Source organism: Penicillium verrucosum (assembly GCF_028828655.1).
Source record: "Penicillium verrucosum strain IBT 35672 chromosome Unknown utg000003l_segment0_segment0, whole genome shotgun sequence".
In the NCBI taxonomy this organism is placed as follows: Eukaryota; Fungi; Ascomycota; class Eurotiomycetes; order Eurotiales; family Aspergillaceae; genus Penicillium; species Penicillium verrucosum.
In genome coordinates, this window is record NW_026643212.1 from 2011708 (window position 1) to 2029573 (window position 17866).

Below are 17866 nucleotides of genomic sequence, written 5' to 3' on the forward strand. Positions count from 1 at the left end.
CAGATTATTGGAAGCATGGCCTATACGTATTATAAGACACATAAAGGGACGCATTCTATTCTAATATCGTTCTTTTTAGAACAAAGCAACGTATTTATGAGATACTTGGCAAATCCAAACAATCTCTTTATCGACCACGGGCTAATTAAGGATATTACTTACAAGCTATTGTTTTCTTTCTCATATAAAAACAAAGGAGCACAAAGGAAGATATTTTCTATAATAGGATGACATCCACAGCCTGCCCAGGTGATCTGCTACAGCATACACAAAGGGCAAAGGTTCTGAACATCATAGACATAGACGTTTTAATCAACCACCATGCCCATTGCGGCAGCGAATTATGGTGCACCATACCGATGGCCCGAAAACACGCTTTGAAGTTCTCACTTGACGATTGCGAGGACAAAGCAGGCCTCGTAGATGGAAGCACCCCGGCCTCAATTTAATCCTGCAATGTATGTGTAGCCAGCGGAGCCTGCATAGCCCATCGACTGCCGTGGATAAGACCGTCCCGATCGACATCGGTGTCAAAGTTGGGGTAAATGAAGGGAGGATCGGTGAGTGGTGATGATCGAATAGTAACGGTGCCTCAAGAAGTGGATGTTAGTAACATTGCCGAGGTCATGATATAACTGCCATCTATTAGCAAACTTGGCACCCCGAGCCATTCATACTTAATGTCTCGAGCAGAGATCTTCCGGGCTTTCAGGGGGAATTTGTCCGCTTGGAAGCTAAATCTTGCATTGTCGTTTTCCATGGCTGACTGTAACTCATCCGTCAGTATATCCTGGTTAGTTGCCCAGCTTCCGGGAAGCCTTTCAAGTAGGCTGCATACGCAAAATCAGGGTTGTCTGGTGCTAGACCGCACTCGGGGTCACAAATTATATAACTACCAGAAAACCTTGTTATATAACTAAATGGTAGACACAAAAATGATCGTTGACGTCCTTACCGACCTCTGGCATCGATTATTGTAAGAATAACATGCTAAGATAATCCTTTGGTCGAATTCCAGGGAACCTAAGGATATGTGGTGCCCGGAGGGTGCTGTGTGGATGACCTCTTTATATGCATCAAAGCGCCGAGCATCTGATAATATCACCCCACCAACCCGGGTTTTGGGGTTGTTCTACCATAAACTCGAGTCGATGAGAAATCGATGAACGATAGTTTCAGTATAAAGTCGTAATCCCTCTAGGTGGTGCACATTCCTCGCTCTTTATCGTTTCCCCCTGTCTCAGGTCTCCAAGAACTCATTAACACCGTATAATTTCCCTGATCAGCCATCTGGGTCATACTGAACTCTGATCTCCCCCCTCCCCCATTTCTATATCTTTTTGATGGGCTCCCAAAGACGAACACTGCCGCCTGGGGTCACTCTTAGAGACTGAAGTAATATAACATGGTCTATCAAATCTAGGTTACTTGAGGTCCGCTTTGGTGTTTTATAGGTCTAGCCAAGTTCCGAGCCAAGTAGAGAGAAGCTCCTGGAATGGTCTGGACATTGGAATTGTGGCGGGGTCACTTCCTGCCTAGAAGACAAGGATGCTGAGGGACGAGTCCCATTGCTTAGGGCGGGAGACAATCACGCACTTCGTTAGACCGCTTGGGCACCTATAGCATTATCATTGGATTCCACAATAGAGTTCAATCGGTCGGATGTATTATTCCGAATTTCATACTATATAATATAGCCCCATATATCCAAGGTCACTATTTCGCGGCTGAAATGGAGGGTTGGGCACCATCATGTGATCCGGGTATATCCGATGCTGACTGCAGTCTTACACGCTCTTTGTCATATGCAGGAATCCGAAGGATTCACCTCCTTTTCAGCTTTACGAGATAATCAAACGGGCAATCAGCCACATGTAATAAAACATACGCTATATTTCCTCTTCTACTCCGTATTCCCTTACGACCAGGTTGTATGTCGCATGACCCGAAAGGCCCAGGCTTGGCCTACATGATCATCCTTCTTCCCCCGCATGCGCTTTGACAGGGTAGATTCAGCGATGATCGATGATCATTGTCAGACTGGAGTTGATTTTGAAATTTGGACAACTGTCTTGCACTCTTCCGAGCCTCGCTTGACGCTCTTTTGTCTATATGGGTAGCGCCGCAACTTACAAATGTAGTATAATGGCGTCCTGCCTGTGACTTGGCTTCGGGGTACTCTGATCCCGTTTAGCGTCTAGTGCTGACGGGTGGTATAATGTGGCTGTCCTTAGAGAAAGCCACAAGTTTACTTTGGGGCTGATCTGCAGCTGTGCTCACCCCACGGGGAAAGTTTGATCTCTTTTTATATTCTGTGGGGTAGCCAATTTTTCCTAGTCTCCCCCTAAACTTCTTTTAAACGGAAAGCGAGAGATATCCTGAATCCGAGAAAGAAAAAGCTACCAAAAAGCTCCTCATCATGGGTGAAAAGTCGTCTAAGGACGCTCCTCCTCACTATGAGCATGCGATCTCAGCCAAGACAGAGCTGGATGAGGCCGCCAACCCAGATGCACCTGAGCGCCGCCAGGCGACCGGTATCAACATCGTTCAGAATCCGTTGACGGTAAGCCTACAACTGAAGATCCCCATATTTCATGGTCATGTCGAGCATGAACACTAACCATATTTATGCCCACAGCGTAGCTCCAGGGAGCAGGCTATTATCGATGCCCAGGCGTACGCAGAGTCGCATAATATGAGCGAGTACGCCGACCTGTTTGGTCGGGCTGCTGTCGTTGCGCGGAGCCCCAAAGAATTCCCATCGGCTCCGGAGCTTGATGAAGAGGAGCGCACCGCACTCGCATACGAGAGAGACCACAAATGGCATGGCCCGTTTATGCTTTGGTACTCAATTGGGCTGTGTGCTGTCGGAGCCGCCACACAAGGATGGGATCAGACTGGATCTAACGGAGCCAACCTGTCCTTCCCCGAGGAATTCGGTATTGCTGGCAAGGGAAAAGATGAATGGATCGTGGGAATCGTCAACTCTATTATCTTCTTGACCGCTGGTCTTATGTAAGTTTATCACCAGTGAGGGTCCCTCTCCTTCTACGTTTGGCGATTGACTTTGTACATAGTGGCGCTTGGATTGTCGATCCACTTAATCACTATTTGGGCCGACGAGGTGAGATTTTCGTCACTGCTCTCTGTCTCACTGCCACGCCCATCGGCTCTGGCTTTGCACAGTCTTGGCAAGGACTATTCGCTGCGCGATTTGTGATGGGTATCGGCATTGGTGCAAAGAACGCTACGGTACCTATCTACTCGGCTGAGATGGCTCCAGCCAGAACTCGGGGTGCTCTTGTCATGTTCTGGCAACTTTGGGTTGTAGCCGGTTAGTATCTCTCATCCCTCATCAGGAAGCATAACTAACCTCTAGTGCAGGTATTTTCTTGGGCTTTGCTGCCAACGTCATTGTCAAAGACATCAAAGATATCGCTTGGCGTCTCCAGCTCGGTTCCGCATTTATCCCATCTTTCATCCTCGGCGTTGGCATATTCTTCTGCCCAGAGTCTCCTCGCTGGCTTATGAAGCATAACAGGCACGCTGAAGGATTCCAGTCGATGTTGCGGTTGCGAGCTCACCCGATTATCGCTGCGAGAGACTTCTATTACTCATACGTTATCTACGAAGAGGAACTCAAGGAGGCACGGGGTGCAGGCTATTTCTCCCGTCTGTGGGACTGTTTTGCCGTGCCGAGAATCAGACGGGCTAACTATGGTGCCTCGACTGTTATGATTGCGCAGCAAATGTGCGGTATTAACAGTAAGTTATCTCTCGTCTCATCAGAGTAGCCATTGATAACACATTTCAGTCATTTCGTTCTACAGCTCAACCATCTTCCGGGATGTCGGCTACACAGAAGACCAGGCCTTGTACGCGTCGCTTGGCTACGGTGCTATTCAAGTCGTGTCCACCATCCCTACTTTGTTCCTGATCGATACCAAAGGCCGAAGAACCCTGACCTTGATTGTGAGTCGTTTCAGAATTCTTAGCAGAATATTACTGACATGTTCTTACAAAGACATTCCCCTTGATGTGCATCTTTCTGCTAGCCGGTGGTCTCTCTCTTTTGAACAAGACAGAGAACCACGCCGCAATGATTGCACCAGTTGCCCTGTAAGTTTGGTCATTATTTTCACTTTGTCTGAGCATAGGCTGATCGATATCTTCTATTAGGTTTGTGTATCTGTTTACTATTGCCTACTCCTTAGGTGAAGGACCAGTCGCTTTCCAATATTCTGCTGAGGTATTCCCGACTATTCAGCGAGAACAAGGAATGGCGTGGGCTGTTTGCATTAACAACACTTTTGGTGGGTATTCCAAATATCAAATCCATCGAACATCGCGTTAACAATATCTCCCCCAGCTGGCGTCCTTAGTCTAACATTCCCTCGAATGATGACTGTGATGACCAAAACCGGTGCATGTAAGTTGATAGACTTTTGAATAGCGATGTCCAAATTGCTGACCTTTGCTTTAGTTGGCTTCTATGCTGGTCTTAACCTGATCGCTTGGTTTATGATCTTCTGCTTCGTCAGAGAAACCAAGCAGTTGACGCTAGAAGAATTGGATCGTAAGTCAACTCTCGAATACCATGATCAATCATATACTAACGTATATTTCAGAGGTGTTCTCGGTGCCGACCAAGACATTCATTCACTATGAACTAACTGTGTGGCTTCCTTGGTGGATCAAGCGATATATCTTCAGACAGAAGATTGAAAGGCCACCACAAATTATTGCATCTGGCGAAGGGGTCAGCTAAACTCTCACAGATCTCCATATTCTGGATATCTTCAGACTGCAACTGTTGGATTGATGCCTTTTCTATCACTGGTAACTTGGTTATTTTCCATATTCTATGTACCCCTATGAGGTAGAGTGACCTACATGACAACCACAATAATCCCGGTCGTTACATATGCAGAATACATTTCTAGTGTTGTTTAATGACTGTTCAAGCAGTGATATCGTAGTTTATATCAGGTACATGTAGGGTAGTAGTAAAGAAAGGGGGTCCTTCGGCAGGAACGAACGAGCACGCCTTCAAATTTCCAAACGTCTGTCAAAAAGACTTCCCGTCTACTTTCATTGACATATATATATATTCTTCTCGACTTGTATTTTCATATCCCATCAATACATCATGGACCAAACATGGGCAGAATGGCACCATATGATCGAAGAAATAGGAGGAAACACAAACACAGGAAACCTAGAAGCTTCAAGCTCACGTATCCAGTTTACACGGCCAGAGGGACAACTTCCACCACCCCCGTCCAACATCCCGCTGCTCCCATGTCTTGAGAGCGTCCATCATGTTCTCACCCCATCGTTAAGGGTCGATGTACGTTTGTTGATTTGGCCAGAGGCCTGGTTTCCAGGGGATGACCGACTGTGCCCTCTTTGGCTCCGACCTTGGATTCAATTTCCCCAGCTCCAAGAGGAGATGTGGGACAAAATTCTCGGCTCGTCCGACCTTGTCAATGCGTGTGTTTTTCCCCCGCAAGCCTCCATTCAATACACTGCTCAGCTCCTACAATGGTACCCGGTGCATTCGGAAGACACATTGAAGCAATTTGGACACAGAACACTGGACGATTTCCTCGGGATGATTGTTAATTTGATAGAACAAAAGGACACACTGCGGTACAGGTTCAATGTTCGCGGACAACTGAACTTCGACCGCCCGTATGATTGCTGCGTTGCTGTTGCGAAATTCGGATTCGAAGAGCCGGCGTACGCAGTTTTGTATATTCCCTCGTTTTGTCTGACGGTACCTGAACTGGTTGCAGGGTTGCACGCGACATCACCGCTAAGGTCCTTCGACAATGAACCGAATACATTTGAGGAACATGCCACCTCCATAGTGGTCCATGCGATTGTTCGAGTCTACTCGAGAATGATTTGCTCTGGGCGCCGGTATGGGTATATCTACACAGGAGAGGCCTTGGTATTTCTTCACATCCCTTTGGATGACAGTAGCGTGGTCGAATACTATCTCTGTGTTCCCGCGCAAGACGTTGAGTCTCATGGCTATGATCCGCATTCAAACTGGGTTCGCCATACGGCTTTGGGCCAAGTCCTCGCCTTCGCACTGCAATCTTTAGATTCCACTCCACCATCGCAGGAATGGCAAGACGCAATTTATCAATCTTATCGCCCTCTCGAAGAAGATTACTCAATCCTTATGCCTCAAGCCCCGGATGACCTTCGACTCGGCCCACCAGCAGAGTTCACGTATGAGAACTCATTCTGGCCGAGATTCTGGGATAATCTTCTACGTGCAAACATACCCAAGGGGGATGCTGGAAGCTCTGTTCCACAACCATCTGAGTCAGAAGTTTTCAGGCCTTACTGTACCCAGGCATGCCTCCGAGGCACTTTTGAAAAGGATCTTTTGGATCAAAACTGTCCGAACGCTGATCAGCACGGCGTAGTAAAACACCAAATCAGCTCACAGGAGATCTGCGACAGGCTGAATGAACAACTTCGAGCGAATCGATATAGAGGATTCCAGCAGCTGCACATCACCGGTCGAGTCTGTTATCTGTTAAAAGCAACATTGCTGTCTCATGGGTACACAATGTTGATCAAGGCCACCAGTATGAAACGGTCGCGCAGGATTCATGCGGAATTGAAGAACTATGAGAATCTGATGTCGCTACAGGGTTGTCAAATCCCTGTATGCCTTGGGATGTTTTCACCCAAGATCCCATATTGGTATCACGGGGTTAGAATGGAATACATGCTGCTTCTCAGCTGGTCTGGCATTCGAACGGAGGAACATGCGACCCTTGAAACATGCCAGTTCCTTGAACAGGAGATGCGGAAACTCCAAGACAAATTCCAAGAACACGGAGTTATTCAGAGAGATCTAACCTTCCGCAATGTGCTGTGGAATCCCATGTCACAATCCTTTGTGATGATTGACTTGGAAGATTTGAAGTATGTGAATGGCGTTTCAGGGAGCCCCGAGGGGCATGGAAGCCAACATACCCTATCCAGTGGCTACCTTGCAGATGATGACAGGTAACCTTCGATTTTGGGTGCTCACAAAAGATATCGTGAGTGATAGTTGGTCGAGTTGGAAGATGATGAGGTAACGCAAAAGATTCTATATTTATTCCCAGCACTATCTTTATTCTGGGTGCCACATTCCTTTTTGCCTGTAAAGTCCCTTCAATCCTGTATAGTATGGTTGCAGTGGCCAGAAATAAAAACCGAACTAGGGATCACTCCAGATCAAAAGTCTATTAGACATGTATTTATTAGCACTGGATGATCACTTCACATCGCGAATGAACATACCATATCAAACCAGACACCACCAGCAAAGGTAGATTGACTTTTTCCCTGACTTTTAAACCCAACACTCTCATAGAAATTCACCAAGTAGTCATGCGCAATAAGCACAACCTTGCTTGCTCCAAAACACCCCCTCCCAAGATGCTCAAGGTACGCCCGGACGAGAGCTCTCCCAACCTTCTTGCCCTGATACTCCGGCGAAATAGCAACAGAGTGAATCGCGATGCTATCACCATACTTGTGATTCCCGATTAACTCATCATTGACAAAAACAGGCTCATCATCCAGTGATCGCCAATTCTCCGGCATTTCCATCGATCCATCGGTGACACGCGTATAAGGAGAGCGGACTGCAATGACATGTCCAATGAGTGTAGGTGAAGCTGCGTCTTGCTCATTCTCAACAAATAGTCCCAGGCATAGCTCTGGGCAAGCTCCCAGACGATAACAGAACTTATTCCGTGTCAGAAGAAACAATCTTGGAAATTACTTATTCGGTTCAGGCTCTGGCTTACCTTTTCCTCGGAGCATCGCTCCGCCTCTGTAAAGGCTTCTTCGACAGCTACGCAGATCTTCACATCTTCTTTGCTCAGAGTCCGGGTGAATGCATTGGTTCCGCCGAGGCTTGGAATGTGGATGTTGGTCTGGGTCATGATGAGATGCTTAAATTGATTTGCGAGGACAGGTAAGAAATTGTAATAGAAAATAAATATAAAGTAATCTAACAAGAGCCAAAAAAGATAGACTCAATGCCCTTTTAATGAGTCAAGGGCCATTTCTATATCGGCGGGTGAGTAAGACAACTCGGAGTATTCGGACCGGAGTGTTCGGCGTAGACAACCCCGTGGAGAACCTCAAACGGTCGATCACTACGGAAAACGTGAAATCCGGAACAAAAGTGGATGATGTTGAACGTTATTGACTTCATGTATTCCTTGCAGATGGTCAAGGAAGCTCACGCCTTATCAACTACACCGCTACTAAGCCCCATAATGAATATCATACACTATATCGTGTTCAATTGTTGCTTCCGTAGAAGTCATGTTTCTACGATATATCTCACTAAAGTTGAGATATGAAAGATGGTAGGTAGCTCGGGTTTCATAATTTGTTGTTGCCCATCATTGTTAAGAAAATTGGGAACTAGCCCTGGTGGCCTTGCATTTAAGAGGTAGCTTGATCGGAGATGAGATAATGTACAGATTGAATTGTTAATATTACATGCTGTCGCTTCCAGTCATTCACAGTTTTGACAACAAGGACTCGATAAACGTGCGTAGTCCATCCAACGACACATCCTCCTTAACGCCCAAGCGACGGCACTGCACCTCCAAAGTTTCATTCTTCTTCCACCCATTGCCAACGACAACAATAACAGGGTATCCAATCAAATCTGCGTCACCAAGTTTCCAGCCCATACCCTTGTCGCGGTCATCGAGGATAACATCGACAGGGGCCGTGGCGTCGCCGGTAAGACTATCATAGACCTGATCCGCAACGGTTTCCAGCCCCTTTCCTGAAACCACCACAACCTCGTAGGGTGCCATAGCACGTGGCCAATTGAGTCCCTTGGAATCAGCAAGGCGGTTCGCCACTGCGGAGATCATACGCGAGACGCCGATACCATGGCATCCCATCTGCATGGGCACGATTTGTTCCTTGGCCGATGATTTCGCACCTGCATCCGCAGCACCCTCGAGAAGAGCAGAGTTGACAGAAACAGACGCATTCAAGACTTTGCTGTATCGCGTTCCCAAGTGGAATGTGTGTCCTAGTTCCACGGCAGAGTGGCTAGTCAAGGATCCATGCGCGCACTGCGAGCACTGGTCTCCGTCATGCACACGGACAAGGCTGAGTTTGTTTGAAGTCCCAGGGAATTGGTCCAGTTTGGAGTAATCTATGTCTGAGGCCGTGCAGCCAACCTCCTGGAGCAGATCACTCAACGGCGGACGTTGGTATACCCGGACCTGTGAATCATATAGATCCAACACGCGCGGCTTATGGGTGGAAGACTTGTTCGCCTTTACGTGGGCGGTCCATCGCTCTAGTGGGTTCTCCACGCTCAGATCGAGGTCAATACCAACGGCGGTGGCCACCGCATTGACGGCGTGAGAGTTGACATGGCGTTCGACGGGCTCTGTGGCGCCGTTCTGCATTGAAAACTTGGGGTGCCAGCTCCGCACGATGGTGTTGCTATCGTGAGAGATAGCCATCCACATGCCAGTTGAGATTGTGGGTCCCCCTTCGACAAGTGTATCATAGGTTTGGAAGCCAGGTGCCGTGGTCTGCTCAGACTCATTAGCGCTGTGCGTCTTTCCGTCTGCAAGTTCTTCATTATAGACGTGGTCACAGTGTGAGCAGCTGACCACTTCATCCTCGCCCTTGGGGCTGATGAAGTGGTACTCATGGCTTAGTGAGCCACCCATATTCCCCGAGTCTGCTGCCGCGACCAGGTAGGGAATCTTGAGTTCGTTAAATAATTGAGTATAAGCATGTTTGACTGCGTCATATGTTTTCAGTGCTTCGCTGACACTGTAGTCGAATGTGTAGAGGTCTTTCATAATGAACTCTCGCCCGCGAAGCAGGCCCTGTCTGGGCCGGGCTTCATCCCTGTACTTTCGCGCTTCATTTATAATTCCGTCAGTGAAGTTCACAAGCAACAGACAAAGAAAGATTCTAACATATTTGATACACCCGCAGAGGCAGGCTCTTGTATGATGTCGTTAGATTCCCCACAAGTGTTGTAATTTCTTCCTCGTGTGTTGGGGCCAAGAGAAATGGGGTGTCTTTCCGATCGTTGAATCGGAATAGCTAGTATGCTTGTCAGTGATATTACGAAAAACAGTGGGTATGATCAACCCACTTCGGAGCCGTCGGTCAGTCTGCCAGACTGTCCCCATAGTTCTTGCGAGGATATCGAAGACAAAGAGACCTTGGATGCGCCTGAATTTGCTTTAGTTACCATCTCATGACAAATATAGGGTATATTTCCATACCGAGTGAGCGCATATGCTTGTCAATCAGGCGCTCAAGCTTATCTTGAACGCGTAGACCAAGTGGGAGTAAATGGAACACTCCAGAGTATGCCTAGAGGGCCATCAGAGATATTTACTGGGATATAAAGATGTGACTGCTCACCTGTCGGAGGAAACCACCTCGGACTAGCAAGTCATTGGCATCCTCTAGATCTCCGTTAACATCTGGTGATAGTCAATTCCTATCGGGGTTCTGAATGGCGTACCCTTTTCACCATCAACGGGCTTCTTGGAAATTCCACCAGTAGGGATCCAGATATTTGAAACACGGCTTCTGCCGTCAACCTACATCGAGTCAGTACTCACTACTCACTATCAAGGGTATTTAACCAATCTTTGGAAGCGCGTACATGAAGATTGCATCGCTGAACGCGCGGGCTCAACGCTAGCCGCCGCCCGGCTATGGGACCTGAGAGAGGTCGTAGCCTAGAAATCATCGATCAAGATATCAAGATATTGTAAGGCGTCGAAAGCTATTATTTTGGCAATTGGGCTGTTGGCTAAACACAGAATAAATTGTAGAGCCAGCCGAATCTCCCTTCTCCGATGTTTCTTATCGCGTTGGTCCGAGCGCCCCGATAACCCGCCGCAAAAGATTTCTCCGTTCAATTTTCTTTCCTCCATCAGTCAACCACAAACAAAACACACCATGGCTGCAGGGAAAGGAAAGCGCTCTTCGGGCGCTAATGAGATTGCTCCTGCGGCGAGCGTCTCAGCTCCCGCTGCGGAAACTATGCCATTCATGCCGGACGAGAGCGCCTTCACAGGCCTACGACAAAAAATCGAACAGCGTTTGAAGAACCAGAATCAGAGCACCGGGAAAGGCAAGAAAGATAATACCAAGCCATCGGCCCCTACCCCCAATGTTTCCGCAAACAAAGGAAAACAATCACCCGCCAAGCCCGGCCGCCCTCAAGATTCTGCGCAAGGCAAGAAGCGGGATCGCAACGGCGAGGTGATTGCTCGCGAACAGAACAAGGGTGGAATTTCCAAGCAAGAAAAGCCCAAAGCTAGCAAGAAGGGCAACAACGACGACGAAACACTGCGCCAAGAAATTCTAGCTATGGGTGGTACAGAGGAGGATCTTGATCTACTTGATGGTGTCGACTCTGAGTCTGAAGTTGAGGGCGAGACCGGCAAGGTTGACGATGATCTTCGGAAGCAGCTCTCTAGCATGTTGGAGGCCTCAGGCCATGTCGTGCCCGAGGATCTGGCGGATGAAGAAGTCGAAGACGTCGAAGAGGAAATAGAGAGCGAGGATGATATCGAGGATAGCGAGGACAATGCAGAGAGCAGCGGGCCTGAGTCCGATATTGAGGAAGCCCCCGCTCCGAAGGCAAAGCAGTCTGACTCAGTAGTACCCAAGGAGTACTTGAAGCTGGTAAGTTGTGGACCGTCCTGGCACCAGAACGCTTTTTGCTAACATGATCAATAGAATGTTCTTCCTCGGTCCGACTGGTATAATATCCCTATGCCCTCCTCCGCCGGCGACACAAAACATATGAACGCCTTACCCCGCCATCTTATGGAGCGCGTCCACGAGCTAGCCAACAAATTGCTACAGGAAGAAAATGAAGAGTATGCGGCGGCCCAGAGAGCATCTGCTTCTTCTTCCCACAAGTTCTACTCCACTATTATGGCGTCTGGTACCCTGAGCGATAAAATTTCCGCCTTGACTCTTAACGTTCAAGAGTCGCCTTTGCACAACACCAAGGCACTGGAGACCTTGATTGGTCTTGGAAAGAAGCGTAGCCGTGCGCAGGCAGTTGAAGTTCTGCGATCGTTGAAGGATATGTTCGCGCAGGGTACCCTGCTTCCCAGCGACCGACGATTGAAATCTTTCACCAATCAGCCTGGACTCGTCGCAGCATTCCAAGGCGCTGGTGGGCGGTGGAACGAGAAAGACCCTCTTCCGGGTGGTTTGAAAAAGAGCGAGCTGATTGTGTGGGCCTTTGAAAACATCGTGAAAGATCAATTCTTCGAAGTTATCAAGATTCTCGAGATCTGGTGCAATGACGAGATTGAATTCTCACGGACCCGTGCCGTCAGTTACGTCTACGAACTTCTCAAGGAGAAGCCCGAGCAGGAGACCAATCTTCTACGACTTTTGGTCAATAAGCTCGGAGATCCCGGCAAGAAAATTTCCTCTCGGGCATCATACTTGTTGCTGCAACTCATGCAGTCGCATCCCATGATGAAGCCGGTTATCATCAAGTCAGTGGAAGAAGTGCTGTTCCGCCCTGGCCAGAGCTCTCACGCGAAGTACTATGCTGTGATCACTCTGAACCAGACCATCTTGCGACTGAAGGAAGAAAAGGTGGCAGCTCAGCTGCTGGACATCTACTTTGGACTGTTCCTCGTGCTTTTGAAGCCGTCCCACCAGGGCAAGCCTGCTTCCAACGGGAAGCCCGGTCCCAAGGGGAAATACAACAAGCATGGAAAGGGACCGAAGGGCAAAGGCGACGACGATGCTTCCAAAGGACAGGCCCAGGACGATGAAATGCGGGAGAAGCTGATCTCTGGTGTCTTGACTGGTGTCAACCGTGCTTATCCTTTCACTGACTCTGATTCCGAACGGTATGTTTTCTTTCTAGCACCATATCCCTCCATACAGTATACTAACTTCTCCTAGCATGTCCAAACACCTCGATACCTTGTTCCGTATCACACACTCCTCGAACTTCAACACCAGCATTCAAGCTCTCATGCTGATTCAACAGCTCACGGTGTCTAACCAAGTCTCCGGCGACCGCTTCTACCGCACTCTGTACGAGTCCTTGCTGGACCCCCGCGTGGCCACCTCATCAAAGCAATCTCTCTACCTCAACCTCCTATTCAAGTCCCTCAAGAATGATCTGAACGTCCGCCGAGTTAAGGCATTCGTGAAGCGTCTTGTTCAAGTACTTGGCATGCACCAACCCTCTTTCATCTGCGGTGTCTTCTTCATGATCCGCGAGCTCGAGAAGACATTCACAGGCCTTTCGTCCTTGGTTGATCAGCCCGAGGAGAACGACGATGATGATGAAGAGGTCTTCCGTGACGTCCTCGATGAGGATGACGAACAACCGGAATCTGCTCCTGTTGTCGAAGCCAAGAAGCAGAACAACGTATACGATCCCCGCAAACGAGATCCCGAGCACAGCAATGCCGACCGGAGTTGTCTTTGGGAATTGCTGCCTTTCACAACTCACTTCCATCCTTCCGTCTCTCTCAACGCTACCAATCTGCTTGAGCACAACGCCATGAGTGGCAAGCCAGATCTGACTCTGCACACTCTCACACACTTCCTCGACCGCTTCGTGTACCGCACGCCCAAGGCCAACGCCAGCTCCCGCGGTGCTTCTATCATGCAGCCCCTGGGTGGTGGTGACGCCGTCGACCGGTTGGTGGAGGCTGGTAAAAAGACACAGAACCAGCTGCCGCTCAACACCGAAGCCTTCTGGAAGAAGAAGGCCAACGATGTTGCCGCGGAGGATGTCTTCTTCCACGAATACTTCACTCGTGTCAACAAGGACAAGGAGAAGGTGCGTTCCAAGAAGAGCAAGGACGTCGATGCCGAAGATCTGTCCGACGAAGGTGTCAGCGGAGACGAGGACGAGATCTGGAAAGCGCTTGTCGACTCTCGCCCCGAGCTGGAAGCCGACGAGGACAGCGACGACGATCTCGACATGTCCGACTTGGAGTCCGCCTTGGACTCTGGCGAAGATGGGGAAGGTGCGGAAGAGGACGACTCCGACGGTGGCGTCATCTTCAACGACGAGTCCGATGTTCCTTCCGACGAGGAAATGGCCGAGTTCAGCGAGCCCGAGGAAGCTGCGCCCCCAGTCAAGACCAAGAAGGCCGCCAAGAAGCCCTCCAAGGACGCCGAGGAGGACTCGGACGACTTCGACATGGATGTCTCGGACGACGATGCCTTCATCGACAGCGACGAGGACCTGCCATCGGATATGGAATTGGGTGGAGTCGATGTCGAAGAGCCCGAAAAGCCCGCCGATGCTGCTGCCCCCGAATCGAACCGCAGCAAGCGTCGCAAGCTCAAGCAGCTGCCTACTTTCGCTTCCGCGGACGACTACGCTGCGCTGTTGGACGCCGAGGAGGATGGGATGTAATCTGTTTATTCTTGCACAGAAACAGTTCGATTATTTCTTACCCCCCTCCGTGGGGGCCAAAATTCCTGTTTTGCATCTGGAGTTGTTACACCTTTTTCTCATTATTCCTTTTTTCTCATTGTTGTCTATATCTATCCTATCTACTATCTATTCCGTCTATGGACGCTGCAGTCAATACAAGATCTTTGGAATATGCCCAGACCTAGACCTAACAAGCCTGCTGATCTATAAACCAAGCCTTACCCCTTTCTCGGCAAAAGTACGTAGTCCTATAGGACAGCTCTGGGATCCAATCAAAGGGGTAAGCTTTATACTGCTCGTAAATTTTGGGTTTCAGCAATGTCTACGGGCGACTATAGTGATCACCATCACATAACTCTCTCATTGGCTAGTGCGTGCAGCCTATTTTATCACCGCCTTCTTGAAGTGAGGTACATTAATTTCAACTTCTCTTTTAGATGTTCTTCTTAGGGTCTTTTTAGTTGTCTTTCCAGTTGTCTTTCTAGTTCTCTTTCTAGATGTCTCTTTATATATCTTTTCTAAGGCATTATAAGGCATCATCTAGGTTCAATATTACTACTAACCTATAGTTAGTTAACTAGTTATAAAGTGGGAGTGGGTCTAAGTTACTGCCAGGCAATATAAACCAATGAGAGAGTTATGTGACGGTAATCCCTATAACCGCCCGTATATGTCACAAGGGATACAGAAGACTCCTTACTCCGTTGCGTACCAAATATCTCAAAACTATATTGTAGTAAAATATCGCGCATCATAAGGTAATAACTAGTGTACAAAAAGTACAAAGTAGATAGGGAACACGGTATTAAATACTCCGTACCGAAGGCACCTAAATAAGCTCCGATCTTTCTGTGGCTTGCAAGCCCCCTAAATCCCTTGACACCACACGGAGTACTCCGTGTGGATCTTGATGCCATCGCTGCGGGTTCGCACGCAAGAGCGGCTGATGGGGCCGAGGGGCCAGAACGTCAGTATTGTTTACCATTTTAATACCAGTATTCGATGTTTTCTTCTGTCAGATATCATACCAGATATGTATCTTGGAATATCTTGGAATACCCACCTACTCCGACGTAACATATTTCCTCTTGCCGGGTGGGGCTTTCCTTAGCTGCCGCTTTTACGACTCCGAGTCAGAGCCTCACCGAGTAAATTTCAGCCCGGGCTCAAATACACCACGTGATAAAACAGGGCTCAGTGATTGTGATTATAAAGTATTATCGAGCAGAAACTTATAGTAATAATATGGATTTCATTAAAGTCAAATACACGCTTAAAGCTCTCTCCCATCCCTCGATTGTGAAGAACGGGGTGCTAGCTAAGACTAATCAAGCAAACGACCAAAAAAACACGTCATTGATGCTCGTAATCTGTTGATGCTCGGTTCCCCGCCGGTAGGATATTCAACAGGGCGGGACTGGTTGATGTTTCGCCGCTAAGAATTGTTGAATCCTTGATTTCTGTGGGAGAATAAACCCTCCTTGAACTAGAGCGTATTGTTTCTGATTATTTTTCCCAACCATATGCTGGAAGTTCTGAAACACCACTGCTAGGGCGGCCGTATCCGATGGGCGGCCTAAACAGAGGTGGGCCCCGAAGTTCCTTCTGCTGAGGCTATCGAACGTTCTGTACGCCACAGAAGAAACGCGTTGCTTTGCTTTCGGGTTTTGTCCCAAGAGTAACCTGTCCCAATCACGGCTGGCCTGCGGAACAGATTCGAGTTGATGGTGCCCCAGCGCTAGTGTTTTGAGTAACGATATAACAGTCTTGTCCATTCCGAATAGCTCGCCCACCCCATCACCGACTGATAGCCAGGAGGGCTGACCACATCAGGAAGCGAACGAGCCAAAATCAAACATAGGTCGTGATTGTAACCGGTGGGGTATGGTTTGTCGTTGTTTGGGGTATCGTACATATGGGTTATAGTTCCGAACTGGTAGAGTTAGAGCTGGGAGTGATATAAGGGTAAAATTGACATGGGGAACATACCGTTCTGTTAGACACGCACGAACCAGGCAGAGTGACGGGCGTTCAACAATCTGAACGATGGAATTTTCGTGTGCGGAGCTGATGTTATTGTGATTCTGTCGGTACGAGATCAACTTGTGAAACATGCCTTGTCGGCCGGAAGATGTTCTCGAGGAAGTGAGTAGAAGTGGCTCGGAAGACGTTCTTGAGGAAGTGAGTAGAAGTGGCTCGATGTTGTGGGTTTACGGATAGTAGGTGATGTTCGAGATCAACTTGTAAACATGCCTTGTCGGCCGGAAGATGTTCTCGAGGAAGTGAGTGGAAGTGGCTCGGAAGACGTTCTTGAGGAAGTGAGTGGAAGTAGCTCGATGTTGTGGGTTTGCGGATAGCAGGTGATGTTCGAGATCAACTTATAAACATGCCTTGTCGGCCGGAAGACGTTCTCGAGGAAGTGAGTGGAAGTGGCTCGATGTTGTGGGTTTGCGGATAGCAGGTGATGTTCGAGATCAACTTATAAACATGCCTTGTCGGCCGGAAGATGTTCTCGAGGAAGTGAGTGGAAGTGGCTCGATGTTATGGGTTTGCGGATAGCAGGTGATGTTCGAGATGATGGAAGAAGAGTGGGTGAGAGTAAGAGGTGGTGGTGGTAATGGTGACGTGGGCGCGATGCATGGTCCGCTGTACACTGTCGAAGGTCCCGCTGGCACTGGCAAATCCCATGCAATGTTGGCGCTCGCCATGATGGACCTAGGTGACGCTGACTTCAAGTATCCGGTGCACAGTCAGGACTTCCCCGGGAATGAATGGTGCTCACTGTTCACCAACTGGCATAAATCCAACGAGGGAGAAGCCGAACCGATCAATATTGTAAGGGGAAGTGGCAAAAGGATGTCATTCCTAACTACCTATGCAGTGGCTATTAGACTAGCTAAAGCGGTGAGACAGGTCATATGACCTTGCCCCGTAATAATGCCCGCTAAAAAAAATAAGGCGACGTCCTCGTCGACCATAGCGCATAGGCCATTAAAGATTAAAACAATACTAAAAATAGAAGGGAAAACTGCCGTCCACTACGTCGTGCCTATTTTAAAGAAGACTAAGTACCCTTAAATTTATCGTCGCCGGCTAATCTAGTGGCCTCGAATACCGGTCGTAAGGTACGCTTATACTATTCTAGACGCGATTATAAATAACGCGCGATATCGTCTACTAATACTACGTATCCGTCTTATATAACTTCTAGCTTATTTCGTAGCTATAAGATCCGACGCGCTTCGGGAGTATTAAGACTTCTATATATACGATCGATATCGTATACCCTTTTTATAACTTTGTTAATACTATCGTAATCTATAGATAGATTGTTATCGAAGTCGCCGAATATTTCGCGAATATTCTTAGTTACCTATAACCTTAGCTCGC

General features: G+C 48.3%; 7 protein-coding genes across 7 annotated transcripts; 4 read left to right on the forward strand and 3 right to left on the reverse strand.

Moving 5' to 3' along the window:
• Positions 1–445: 445 nt before the first annotated feature.
• Positions 446–760, reverse strand: N7516_008447 (glucose dehydrogenase; the record flags this gene model as incomplete). The annotated part of the gene is made up of 2 exons (XM_057221166.1): positions 446–591; positions 655–760. The coding sequence occupies 2 exons, from the start codon at positions 758–760 to the stop codon at positions 446–448; spliced, it is 252 nt and encodes an 83-aa protein (XP_057071438.1).
• A 1659-nt stretch (positions 761–2419) lies between these two features.
• N7516_008448 (Major facilitator superfamily domain general substrate transporter) lies at positions 2420–4768 on the forward strand (the record flags this gene model as incomplete). Its single annotated transcript, XM_057221167.1, has 10 exons — positions 2420–2563; positions 2639–3015; positions 3078–3334; positions 3385–3765; positions 3815–3972; positions 4025–4119; positions 4180–4313; positions 4370–4429; positions 4484–4576; positions 4629–4768. 10 exons carry the CDS (start codon positions 2420–2422, stop codon positions 4766–4768), a joined length of 1839 nt encoding a protein of 612 aa, XP_057071439.1.
• A 381-nt stretch (positions 4769–5149) lies between these two features.
• N7516_008449 (uncharacterized protein) lies at positions 5150–7039 on the forward strand (the record flags this gene model as incomplete). Its single annotated transcript, XM_057221168.1, has 1 exon — positions 5150–7039. The coding sequence occupies one exon, from the start codon at positions 5150–5152 to the stop codon at positions 7037–7039; it is 1890 nt and encodes a 629-aa protein (XP_057071440.1).
• Positions 7040–7238: 199 nt separating this feature from the next.
• N7516_008450 (uncharacterized protein) lies at positions 7239–7964 on the reverse strand (the record flags this gene model as incomplete). The annotated part of the gene is made up of 3 exons (XM_057221169.1): positions 7239–7256; positions 7315–7764; positions 7827–7964. 3 exons carry the CDS (start codon positions 7962–7964, stop codon positions 7239–7241), a joined length of 606 nt encoding a protein of 201 aa, XP_057071441.1.
• Positions 7965–8552: 588 nt separating this feature from the next.
• N7516_008451 (putative proline--tRNA ligase AIM10) lies at positions 8553–10783 on the reverse strand (the record flags this gene model as incomplete). Its single annotated transcript, XM_057221170.1, has 7 exons — positions 8553–9934; positions 9993–10122; positions 10175–10254; positions 10308–10398; positions 10450–10493; positions 10553–10631; positions 10697–10783. The coding sequence occupies 7 exons, from the start codon at positions 10781–10783 to the stop codon at positions 8553–8555; spliced, it is 1893 nt and encodes a 630-aa protein (XP_057071442.1).
• On the forward strand, positions 10749–14455 carry N7516_008452 (RNA-binding ribosome biosynthesis protein MAK21; the record flags this gene model as incomplete). Its single annotated transcript, XM_057221171.1, has 4 exons — positions 10749–10804; positions 10869–11727; positions 11782–12923; positions 12979–14455. The coding sequence occupies 4 exons, from the start codon at positions 10749–10751 to the stop codon at positions 14453–14455; spliced, it is 3534 nt and encodes a 1177-aa protein (XP_057071443.1).
• A 2508-nt stretch (positions 14456–16963) lies between these two features.
• Positions 16964–17398, forward strand: N7516_008453 (uncharacterized protein; the record flags this gene model as incomplete). The annotated part of the gene is made up of 2 exons (XM_057221172.1): positions 16964–16996; positions 17039–17398. 2 exons carry the CDS (start codon positions 16964–16966, stop codon positions 17396–17398), a joined length of 393 nt encoding a protein of 130 aa, XP_057071444.1.
• Positions 17399–17866: the final 468 nt, after the last annotated feature.